At 44.4% G+C, this 12,631-nt stretch overlaps 1 protein-coding gene across 1 annotated transcript; it reads right to left on the reverse strand.

Moving 5' to 3' along the window:
- Nucleotides 1-10,233: 10,233 nt before the first annotated feature.
- LOC128365170 (uncharacterized) lies at nucleotides 10,234-11,495 on the reverse strand. Its single transcript, XM_053325832.1, has 4 exons — nucleotides 11,219-11,495; nucleotides 10,906-11,139; nucleotides 10,639-10,743; nucleotides 10,234-10,469 (listed from the first exon to the last, which is right to left on the reverse strand). Exons 1-4 carry the CDS (start codon nucleotides 11,349-11,351, stop codon nucleotides 10,234-10,236), a joined length of 708 nt encoding a protein of 235 aa, XP_053181807.1. The 5' UTR covers nucleotides 11,352-11,495.
- Between the last annotated feature and the right edge of the window lie 1,136 nt (nucleotides 11,496-12,631).

Here is a 12,631-nt window from a genome sequence, read left to right on the forward strand (position 1 = left end):
AAGAGCATTCTGGTCCTGGAGGTTTGCAACGAAAATTCAAAAAGCTCTTCATAGCAGCCCATCAAAAGAGGAGAGACATTACTAAAAAGGAGATATGGGTTCTCCAGGAAACTGGTTGGATAAGAGCGGCAAGGTAGGGATAATGTGTCCCGGTAAGAGAACACGGAGGCGGTCAGATAGATGTATCCTTCATTTATTTAGCTGTGGTCTGCAACAATAATACAAACAAATAAACAATCATTTTACTATCATATAAACAGTAAACTAGCTTAACACTGTACTAGCTTAATATTAGTTGTACAAACAATAATGTAATAATCATTAAACATCACCTAATAATCACACTCACCACTTCTCATTTACACACAGCAGGAAAACAGGAAAATGATGTGAAGGAAAACTCTGCTCTTGACCGCATGGAAGAAAGGAAAACACTAACGGAGCAGAAGCATGCACACAGGTGGTGCATTCAGGAACGTCAGTAAAACTGAGACACATTCGATAACGTGGGACAAATAAGTTCTCCATACAAACACGCTATAAACAACTAAATCTCTCTTGAACAATGTGGGCTTTCGAACACAGCCGCCCCCGACTGTCAACATTGACAGTTGAATCCAAGGTAGAAAGGTCACTCAGGTAAGTAAGTCCTCGGTTTCCTCATCTTCAAGCTTGGGGAGTTGGACCAAGCGAGCTACTGGTCGAATGTATGTCCGATCCTTGACCTTCACAGCAGCAGTCCGAATACGCCCATCAGCTCCAGGATAAGTATCCGTCACCTTACCGACGGGCCATGAAGCTCGTGGGAGTTGGGGATCCACGATGAGCACCACTTGGTTTGGCATGAGGCATTTCCCATCCTTCTGCCACTTCTGTCGCTTCTGTAAAGTAGGCAAGTAGTGACTAATGAACTTGGACCAGAAGTGGTCAACAAGGACTTGACTATGTCTCCATCTGCGATTTCCAAGGGTGTTGCTTAGGTCATAAACTGCTTGAGGGAGTGAGGCATCGTAGCGTCCCATCAGCAGAATGCTAGGTGTGATGGGATCCGGATCTGCTATGTCTGATGAAACATAACCAAGAGGCTTAGCATTCAAGATGCCTTCCACTTCCACTAGCACTGTCTGGAGCACCGTTTCAGATACAGTCTGGTCTTTAAGTACAACCTTGAGGGCAGTCTTTACAGACCTTACCTCTCTCTCCCATGCTCCACCAAAGTGGGGAGCACTGGGAGGATTGAAGCAGAAGGTGATCTGCTGTTCTGCCAGCTGTTCCTTTAGAGAAGGAGTCATCGCTTCAAAGGCTTCACGTAGCTCTCTAGCTCCACCGACAAAGTTTGTCCCATTGTCGGACAGGAGCTCAAAGGGTTTGCCTCTTCTGGCTATGAAACGACGCAATGACATCAAGAAAGCGTCAACATTGAGGCTGTCAAGGAGGTCCAAATGCACGCACCTGGTTGTCATGCACTTGAAGACTATGCCCCAGCGTTTCTCGGTTCGTCGTCCAATCTTCACCGTGAATGGTCCGAAGCAATCGACACCAGTCGAATAAAAGGGTGGCTTATACAGCCGTAGACGAGCTGGTGGCAAATCCGCCATCTTAGGGACTGAAGGATTGGCTCGCCATGACTGACAATGCATACAGTTGTTTTGGTACCTCTTGACCGCTTCCCTACCACGCAGAATCCAAAATCGGCGACGCAGTTCAGCCAGGACTCTCTCTGGTCCAGGGTGCAGGAGCGTTTCGTCGAAGTCCTGGATGATGAGCTTAGTCAGAGGATGCTTTGGGTCTAGTAAGACCGGGTGGATTGCGTCTGTCTCTAGCTGTTCAGCTCTTCGGAGTCTCCCACCGACTCTAAGGAGTCCTGTCTCCTTATCATACTCAGGAGATAGTGAGCCCAGCCGGCTATGGGAAGGTAGGGGTCGGTCTGACATGAGAGCCTTAACCTCCTCGGGGAATGACATAGACTGGGCTTGCTTTAGATGGAGATTCTCTGCTTTGATGTAATCAGCTGCCTCAATAGATGAACTGGTGCCTGGATCAGCCGCCCCGTGCAGGGATCGCACTGTTGCTTGCATGAGGTCCTTCCATGTAGAGAGCAAGCTGACATCAGGAAGCTGAAGAGAGGGGTCAACAGTCACATGTGCGCAGAAAGAGGACTTCTTCAGTTCACTATCCTCTGGCTCTGGATAGACAGATGGATTGATAGGCCAATGATCCTCAGAACAATGAAGGAAGTCAGGACCTTGGTGCCAACGGTGTGGTCGGGAGAGTTCCTTTAAGGTCTTGCCACGCGTGATGTCGTCAGCGGGGTTATTGGCACTGTCCACGTACCTCCAGTTGCTCACATCTGTAAGGTTCTGGATCTCGGCCACACGAGTGCCCACAAAAACCTTGTAACTACAAGATTCTGACTGGATCCAGTGGAGGACTGTTGTGGAGTCCGACCAGAGTGTGACCTTCCTGATAGGTAAGGTGAGCTCAGTTTGGATGACACGAGCTAGTTGAGCACCAGTGAGCGCAGCACTCAACTCCAACCGAGGGATGGATAGTTGCTTCTTTGGTGCCACACGGGATCTGGCTAGGATGAAAGCAACATGAATTTCCCTATGATCATCCTCCGTTCGCAAGTAAGCAACAGACCCGTATGCTCTCTCAGAAGCGTCGCAGAAAATGTGGAGATCTCGGATAGATGTAGGAGAGTCTGCGGAGGCTGGTGCATAGCATCTTGGGATTTCCATCTGAGCCAGGTCGGGAATTTCCTGTTCCCATGTTAACCATCTGTCTCGCAGGCTCTGTGGTTGAATTGGGTCATCCCAACCGATTCTTTCCTTCCAAAGGTCCTGGACGAGAATCTTGGCTCTTGTTGTAAATGGAACAATGTACCCTAACGGGTCGTACTGACATGCAAGTACCTTGTAAACGGTCCTTAACGTGGGTTCTGTTCTCTCTGCTGGTCTGTGTTTGTACTTCAGTGAGTCGCGGAGGCAGTCCCATCGCAATCCAAGAGTTGGCTCCTGTAGGTCTGTACTGGATTGGGAGAGCCATAGCTCACTGCTCTCAGACCGTACATCAGGTGGAAGATGCTCAATGACAGCTGGAACGTTGCTAGCCCACTGGCGTATCTCGAAACCGCCGGAGTGGAGCAGCTGGCACAGCCTGTCTACCAGGTCCTTAGCTTCCTCTTTTGAATGCACACTGTGGAGACAGTTATCCACGTAGAATGACTGCTCAACACAGTCCGCGAGGTCGCTGTTGGTTTCCTGAACGTGCCGCTGCAGGGCGTAGATGGCACAACAAGGACTGCAAGTAGTGCCAAACGGTAGGACTTGCCATTCATAGATCTTTGGCTCCTCCGTCCTCTGCATCCCCCGCCAGATGAAACGCAGGACTGGTTTGTCAGTTGGCAGCAAGCGTATCTGGTGGAACATACCCTTTATGTCTCCACTCACTGCCACTGGATACTGCCGGAACCGAATGAGGACTCCGAGCAACGATGGGCCTAAAGTAGGTCCGGGCAGGAGAAGGTTGTTGAGGGACTTCCCGTCGTACTGGAAAGAACAGTTAAAGACTATTCTGTTCTTGTTGTTATGCCGCACCATATGGTGAGGGATGAACCAAGACTCGGGGGTTGACATAGCTGCCTCTGGTGGCACAACTGCTACATAGCCCATCTTCTCGAGCTTCTGGATCTCCTGACAGTATACCTTGGCTCGTTCTGGTTCTTTGGCAAGTCTCCGCTCTGTACTTCGGAGGCTAGGTAACACTGCTTCCATAGGAGCCTGAAGGTTTGGAGAGTTGGCTCGACGAAGCAATGGCGTGGCATATCTCTGTATCCCACCAACAGTGACCCTGATGGTGGACGTCTCAAGAAGGTTCAGGGCTTGCTGGTCTTGCTTTGACCGGGTTGCTTGCTTCTCACTCATAAAGGGGAGAGTGTCAATCTGCCATAGCCGCTCTACGTTCTTTAGGAGCTCACAGGTAGGCATGACCGTTGCGGTGAACAAGCATTGCTGTTCGGATGAAGCTATGTGGTCCGTGCTGGTGGGACCTTGGAGCGACCAACCAAGTTTGGTGTGGACTGCAATGGGTCCTCCTGGTGGGCCCAAATGCACCGGCTCTATAGGTGCAAGAAGATGAGGCATGTCAGATCCGATGAGCAACAGAGGTTGGACATGGTCGACAGGAGGCAGAGGTAAGTTGCGGAGGTGTTTATACCTCCGTTGGAGGATTGACACTGGATAAGAGTGTTCTGACAAGCCTAGATTGTCAGATGTGAATGCTTGACGTACGTGATGCTTCTCAGCAGGTTCGATCGGGGAAGATACATGAAAAGTCACTGAAGCACCGTGCAGCTGCACTACGTCCTGGTGAACAGTCCTGATGGTAAGCGTTTCAGGATGTAATGTGAGGTTCAGATGTTGGACAGCTGATGGCAGGATGATGCTTCGCTCAGAGCCATCGTCCAGGACTGCGTAAGTCTCTAAGACTCGGTTCCCATTGTGAAGTAGGACTTTCACGATTTTCAGCATCACCTTGGGGGATCTGTTTGGTCTATCTAAGTACACCTTTGTCGTGGGGGCAGTCACCATCAGCACACTCTTCTGTGTTTGCTGGACTGCATCATGTAGTATAGTCAGATGCTGCTCCTTGCAGACATTGCAAGGTCGCTTGAGGGTACAAACGTCAGGCTTGTGATATCGTCCACACCTCCAGCACCGTTGCCCGTCTGTTAACCAATCCACCATCTGTGCTGTGGTCAACGTCTTGAACTTGAGGCAACCGTTTAAGAAATGCTCTTTGTTGTTGCAGTGTGGGCAGTATGGTTGAGGTTTAGATGAAGGCCTAGGCTGGGCAGGCCGTCCTTTGGAGCCTCGCTGATCACTAGCAGCCAGGAAGAATGCTGTGGGTTTCTCCTTTGGTATAGTGAGAGGACGTTGATCCCTTTTGGTTGGCTTGGGAGCCTCATAGTGGTAGAGTGAAGCTGCTCTACCTGCGATGCGCTTGGCCTGAGATTTCATCTGTAGCCAGGAGCTCAGATCTGGTAAAGTATAGGTTTGGTCAGTTCCTGTCCGAAGAATGCCTTGGTTCAGACAATATTCTACGAACCCATCGCGATAACTTGGTGGCATCTTGCTCAGCAGTCGGTCAACGTGGGATCCACATCTTAGCTCGTAGCCGTTCTGTCCCTCCAGAGTCCTAAGCATGCCTACTAGTGACTGGATCGACAAGGCGAACTCATCAAAGGCTTCAGAGTCTCCAAACCTGATGGCTGGGGCGTTCAGGATTGCGCCTAATTCACTTTGGACGAACTGGCGGGGTTGACCATACTTGTCCTGTAGAGCTTGCATAGCCATGGTGTACGGCTTAAGGTCGTGCATGTATGCTTTAGCGAGTTGGAGTGCACTATGAAGTTTCAAGTGTCCCAGGAGCACCTGATACTTGTACTGCTCATTGAGGTGCTGATGGCTATTTAACAAGTTGTCAAGGGCCATCTTCAGTAGGGCAAAGTCGCTTTCTTTACCACTCTCGAATATGGGGATCATCGGTTTCGGGATGCCATAGGACGAAGCAAGGATTGGAGAAACATCGGGCACTTGTGGACTGGGTTGAGTCAAAGCTGGAGTGGCGTATGACAGTGTTTGTACAGGGTGAATGAAGGCATTCGGCTGATGGTAGTTTGCTGCCACCGAGCTAAGAGGTAGGGTCGCAGGAGGATGAGCTAGTTGTAGCAAGGGAGATGAAGCCAGCATTATTGGAGGTGGAGCTACACGTTGAGTAGCAGGAGGGAGAGCCGTGTCTCGAACGGGAGGCGGAGCCAAGCGTTGCGCTGGGAGTAGAGGCGGAGCTACGTGTTGCACTAGGGGGGGAGCCACCTGAAGTGGAGGCAGAGCCCAGGGACCCTGTGGAGGCGGAGTCACGTGTGGCACTGGAGGCGGGGCCACCTGGAGCGGAGGCGGAGCTACAGCACCCTCTGGCGGCGAAGTCACGTGTGGCGGAGGCAGAGCCACGGGTAGCGCCGTAGGCGGAGCCACTTGAACCTCTGGAGGCAGAGCGGCCGACACCAGTGAATGAGTTGAATGGGCAGGAGAGGCTCTTGCACCATCTGGTTCTTGTGCTTTCTCTTTAAGAAGAGATGTAACCATCTTAGCTATTTCCAGATCGTTAGCTCTCTTCTTTATTTGTCGCCGTTGTTCAAGTTGCTTTGTTAATGATTCTCGGGTGCTAAGAACTTCCTCCTGTAGCTTTTGGGCCTCTCTGGCTTGAGCTTGAAGTCGCTGATACTCTACTTGGACGAGTTGGTCCTCTTCCACCTGCTGCTGCAACTCCTCAAGCTCTATCTGCTTTACTCGCTCTTCAAGCTGGGCTGCCTCAAGGTCTGAGAGAGATGGGAATGTCCTTTGGGATGCACGTGAGTACCTTGTGAGTCTGGAATTGGAGGTCCGGGAAGAACGTGTTCGCTCACTGTGTGAATGTCTGGTGGAGGGAGCTGGCTGTGTGGCTTGGTTTTGTCCCTCTGGAGGGAGAGTTGCAGCCACGTAGTCGCTCAGGTATGATGGAGGGTGTCGTTCCCTCTGTGAAACACGTTGGGGTGCAGGTTCAGTCTGCGCATCCACGTTTGTTGGTTCCATACCTTGATTGATGCTCTTATCCGGCTCGAAGGACCATAAAAAGGAGATATGGGTTCTCCAGGAAACTGGTTGGATAAGAGCGGCAAGGTAGGGATAATGTGTCCCGGTAAGAGAACACGGAGGCGGTCAGATAGATGTATCCTTCATTTATTTAGCTGTGGTCTGCAACAATAATACAAACAAATAAACAATCATTTTACTATCATATAAACAGTAAACTAGCTTAACACTGTACTAGCTTAATATTAGTTGTACAAACAATAATGTAATAATCATTAAACATCACCTAATAATCACACTCACCACTTCTCATTTACACACAGCAGGAAAACAGGAAAATGATGTGAAGGAAAACTCTGCTCTTGACCGCATGGAAGAAAGGAAAACACTAACGGAGCAGAAGCATGCACACAGGTGGTGCATTCAGGAACGTCAGTAAAACTGAGACACATTCGATAACGTGGGACAAATAAGTTCTCCATACAAACACGCTATAAACAACTAAATCTCTCTTGAACAATGTGGGCTTTCGAACAATTACATTACGCCACCTGTTTTAAATCAAAGGAGGGGTTTCTCTTGCTAGACGGGAGCTACGATGGACAGTACTTCTGTCTTCTGACCTTTTTTCTGATCCTTCTCATCTTTGGGTTTCAAAGACACATCTTCATCCATAACAGATCGATCATCCAGCTCAAGAAGTGACATGACGAGCGCAGAGATGGTAAGCAATGAAATAACACAGTAGAAGTTTTTAGCTGTCATACCTTGAACCAGCAAAGGTGTAGTATGATCAGTGTAGGTGGGAGTCATATTTAAAAGAGCCGCCTTATTGTGAGAATGGCTGTGATTGGTGTGTGACTGATAAGGTGATTCAATCAAAGCTAACTCAATGCTTCATTAAGCTACATAACTCTTATTTCATTCCACTATAATAATGAAGAGATGCTTACCGTATTGGATCTTAAGTTGACAGCAGAACGGGGGTCCTGCTCCTGTTCTCGGGGCTGATGGTGGAGTAGATATCTTTCTGGGTGTTAGAGAAGTCAAGTCTGCTATAGTGATGATCAGTCTGCTCTGTGCCTTGAGTTGAGATGTTTTCATACACAGAACCAGGATTTAGCTGATGAAGAAACAAAAAAAAATTCAGTATACAATATCTTGTATTTAAAGTTTTGGCTGATGCTCCAAAGCAGCAATAGGAAACAATTCAAAGTATAACACAATGGTTTTGGAATTTATATTAAGTGAGTGCAACAGCAGATATTTGGTATCTTTATATTCCAGTTTCATTTTACTGTAAAGTAAATTGTTTAAATCATTTTATTTACCTCCATATTGTCTGATGTTTCAGGTCTAGGAGAATGTCTGGAGGACCTCTTTCTCCTGCTTAGTGAAATGAGAAATGAGAATATAAAAGCAAATAGATGATGTCAGGTTAGTGTGTAAATATCATGACTCTGAAACAAAGCTCAGTGTTTCTCACCTAATCCAGAAGAAGACAGCGAGTGGCATTATAACCAGGAGAGCAGCAACAACTCCTGCAGCTGCTGCTGTTAATGTTCCTGTAATACTTTGGACAGTTAGAGTCTTTTCACCAGAGCTGATGTTTTGGTGGGTTTTGACAGCACAGGAGTAGTTTCCTGCATGTTGAATGGTGACTGGGTCTAGAACCAGGTGTTTGTTTTGGCTCTCTGGCTCCGTCAGACGTCGACTGTTCAGGTACCAAATGTAGTTTGTGTTGTCAGTCAGAGGACAGCTGGTACTGCAGGTCAGTGTGACTCTCTGGCCCTCTGTCACCACAGCAGGATGAAACTTAACCTCCAAACCTGAAAGATGATTAGATTGGACAGTAAATGTAAAAAAGACAAATCATCTCAAAAGTCCTCATACTGAAAGTACAAACTAGGTTTATTACAGTCTTTAAAAACAACCCAGATGACTGTTCAAGAACAAAAGCGACTTAACTTCAGGTACAAGAAAGTTTAAGCAATTTAAAAAACTGCAGTTAAAACTTTTTTGACTGTCTAGTCTTTTGCAGCTGTTATCATATTAAACATGAACCAGCCTTTGATCTCTTGTCATTAATGAGTAAAGTCTGCTGACTGCTGTCAGTACATGGTGAGGAAGCAGCAAAGTCTCTATTGAAAAGTAACACAGACAGAAATTACCTGAGACAATCAGAGTCACTCCAAGTCGATTACTCTTCCATCCTCCATCTTTTAGGAGTCTGAATATGTATTCTGCTGAGTCATTCTTCTTCAGGTTGTTGATTCTCAGGATGTGCTGGTTGTTCATGTTGTCAACATACTGCACGTGGCCTGCATCCTCAGTCGGCTCGACAGCTTCCTCTTCACCACTTCTCTTTATTGTATACCAAACTTTAGAGCTGGGCTTCTTGTTGCCAGGATACAAATATTGACTTGAAATGTTCACTGAAGAGCCTTCCAGGGCGCAGATTCTTCTTCTGATATAATTTACACTCCAGCAGCTCTTGTCATCAATACCTGAAATATAGATTAAAGACTTTAAGTAGGGTTTCCCTAAATAACTACTAAAGTAGCCTTAAAAAAATCTGTGGTTGAAAATGTTTATTCTATATTTTTCACTAATTTCATAAATGTTTGAATTTATACAGTAATACTATAGGTGTTTAAAAGGGTAACTTTGATTTAAAATTTAACACTTTTTGGTTAAAATCCAGAAGTCTTCAGTGCAAGTTTATTTTGATGTTGAGTAAGGATGGGCATGATTAATCGATGATCGATAATTGATCGTTAAGAATTTTGTCAAACGTGTGAAATTTTTATTGATCAAACACTGGTATCCAATACAGGTTGTGCTGTGTGGTCTTGAAGCAATGCACTGAATTTCACTATGTGGCAGTAATGAGACATCTTACCAACAAGGACGAAAACCTACCAGCTGCTGTAAATATCAAAGGTAAACATAAAGAGGTCAATGCGAAGTTTTCAAACTAAAAAAAAAGGCTGGCTAAGTTAGCGCTACTTTGTTTTCAGCTGTTCTCCAGGCTGCGCTCACTGACCCAGTGAATCAGTAGGATGGAGTTACTTTACTTTGTTAGGAGTGAACACTCGCCACTGCAGCAGCATTTAAGTAGTTTTAAGCATAATTGTGAAGTAACGCTAGTCACTACCTCTTTCTTTCTCGGCTGGGTGCATTTTGGAGTCGTTTAACGTTACATTTGGGCAAAAACAATTAGTCCTGAGTAATATTGTGTTTTTGATTAAGTTGATTAAGATTTTTTTTTTATTGAAGTGTTTCTAAAAGAGGCTCAGTTGTGTTTAAGAGCACCGTAGCGACTGATATGTGAAGAGGTTTTGGCTAACCCTAACCCTAACCCAGCCTCGGACTCAGCTGCTTCTACAAGCGCTGCAGGTTGGACTATAAGTTATTGGAATAAATATTTAATTGACGAGAAACATGTAGAAAAAAAATGAATTAAAAATTAATCGATAGAAAAATCATAATTCATTTTATTTATTATTAACACTATAAAGTATAGCCTAAAAATGAAAATTAGGTTGAAAATGTCGTACTGTAGTGTTTGATGTTTAGACATGATTGAAGTCATCATATTTCATATTGGTTTATACTCACAGACTTCAGCAGAGTGCAGATCCTCGTGATCTCTGACAGCACAGGAGAAGATATCAAGATACAAGTGGGACACTGAAAGCTGCTGTTTCTTCTCCTCTTTCATTAATTGTCTGCTCTTGTACCAACTGTAGACAGTTTTGTTGTCAGCCAGTGGACAGCTGGTGTTACAGGTCAGTGTAACGTTCACATCTGCAGGAGTCCTTTGAAGGCCTACTTCTGTTAAGATATATTAAATACATTATTATCAGTTTATATGTGTTAAGAAAATGAGAAAAGAAAGACAGACAGCAAAGATATATGAGATAAATGGTCAATTAAATATTGACACTTAAAGTATTGTTTTAAATATATTATAATTGTTTGTGTATATTTAGAGAAAGTTAACCTCTGGGATATGTGATGGAGCAGGACTCATCCACTGATGTCTGCTTTTCAGAGCACATTCTTCCTTTAGCGTAGGTCACAGTAAAGCAGGTCGATGTGACAGAATCTGAACAAAAACAAATGGTATTTAGTAATTTAACTGGTGAACACTTAGTTATAGTATTTAATAGACTTCATAATTTAAAAAGCTTAAATAGGAAAAAATGTTATTGGAAGTGTTTAACTAGAGGTTTTGTAACATGATGAGGAGCCAAATGTTGTCACTCACCCACTGAGACTTCAGGAGCTCTGAGATGCTCGTAGCCTTTGACAGCACAGGAGTATCTGACTGCTTCCTCACTGCTGACCAGCTGTTGGTACCAGGGAGACCAGTCCTGATAGAGAAACTCTCTGTTCTTGTACCAGATGTAGGCTGCAGGGTTTTCAGTCAGAGTACAGCTGGAGCTACAAATCAGTGATACTGTCTGTCCCTCTGTGGCAGGAATCACCTTCACCTGCAGGTCTGAGATGATGGTGAATAACGTGAGAGTTCATAGACTGATTTCATTCTTAAAGTAACACATTAGTGACAAACACTGTACCTGCAACATAGAGAACGACTTCACTTTGTGAGCAGACTTGTGTGTATTCTGCACTCTCCGAACAGCAGTAAATCTTTTTATCACTCTCTGTCAGATCTTTGATTGTTAGAGTGTAGTTACGTTTTTCAGACATTTTGTACTTTACATGATTTCCATCTGCAGAGAGCTCTTTGAGAACAGTCTTGGATCCATCCCAGTGTGTAGTGAACCATTTTATACTTGAATTGTGATGTTGAGCTGAGCAGGGCAGATCCACTGATGAACCTTTTAAGGCACAGATGCTGTTTGCTTGTCCCTGAACCCCTTTAACAGAAACAAACATCTGGATCAATTTAAAATAATGAAAATATAATTATAATATTCTTCTAATACTAATCACTGAATATTTTCAGATTGATATATTATAAATGAAGGACATTTGTTGTATAATATTCAAGCTGTACACATTTTAACTGCTATAATCAAATAAAACATTTTTTTTAACAGATTGCAATTAATAATCTCATATTGTATATATCATGTTTACAGCCATTAAATAAGAAGAGAATAAACAATAATTCATACCTGAGATCCACAGAATGAAACCCATAAACACACAGCCAGCTTCTGTCAACAACATGGCTGCTGTAGTCTCTCCACTTCAAAACAGAAAGTTGATTATATTATTTATTTATTAGCCTTACCACACCTGCTGTGATTATGAAAGCTCATAAAACATAAAAATTACAAGTAAAATCAAAATCAACAGCAGTCCTCTCACAGAGTAAAGGCTTAAGATGACAGAATACACTGTTCTTCATTCTGAGAGTGGTGGCAGACACCAAGCAAGCAGCTCTGTCAAATTCACTTCCTTCCTCTTTGTAACCCAATGAAACTTCAAGAAAAGAATCTAATAGAAAACTTTGACCTCAACTTGAGGGTGTCATCAGTTTCTTCCTCTATATTTCAGCACAATCACTATTTTCAGTTTTTATATTGTATTGGCTCTTCATGCCAGACATCGTAGTGTTAAACTACTTTATATTTTCACTGAAACATTGTAAAAGTTGCTTAAGTGAGAACAAAGAGATGTGAAGCTGTCTGTGGGTGTTTTTTGTGGTGGAAACTATAGAAGTTGATGGTTACTGAATGCACTGCAGAGTACTCAGAATAAAACTAATAATAGTCTAATATGTTGTAAATCCAGAACATCTGAAGAGCTCATTCAAGCAGATGAAGTACAAATCTTGAGAGCCTTTTTGGTGGCTGACAGACATGCTGCATGTTGCTCTGATACTATAAATGAACCTTCCTCATTATAATTCTCAGTAAAATGAAACCACAGATAAACCACAGATGTAGTGCGCAAGTTGATTGCTTATTTGATGTCATATTTTAACATATAAAACCTTTATATTTACTTTAAGGTGTCAT

This window comes from Scomber japonicus, chromosome 2, assembly GCF_027409825.1.
Source record: "Scomber japonicus isolate fScoJap1 chromosome 2, fScoJap1.pri, whole genome shotgun sequence".
Taxonomy (NCBI): domain Eukaryota; kingdom Metazoa; phylum Chordata; class Actinopteri; order Scombriformes; family Scombridae; genus Scomber; species Scomber japonicus.

Excerpts from the sequence above, each read along its gene's own strand:
- LOC128365170 (XM_053325832.1), bottom strand. The coding sequence starts at position 11,351 with ATGTCTGAAAAACGTAACTACACTCTAACAATCAAAGATCTGACAGAG. Across the intron at positions 11,140-11,218 it reads AGTCGTTCTCTATGTTGCAG|ACCTGCAGGTGAAGGTGATT; the intron begins GTACAGTGTTTG and ends CCATCATCTCAG. Across the intron at positions 10,744-10,905 it reads AGCTCCTGAAGTCTCAGTGG|ATTCTGTCACATCGACCTGC; the intron begins GTGAGTGACAAC and ends GTTTTTGTTCAG.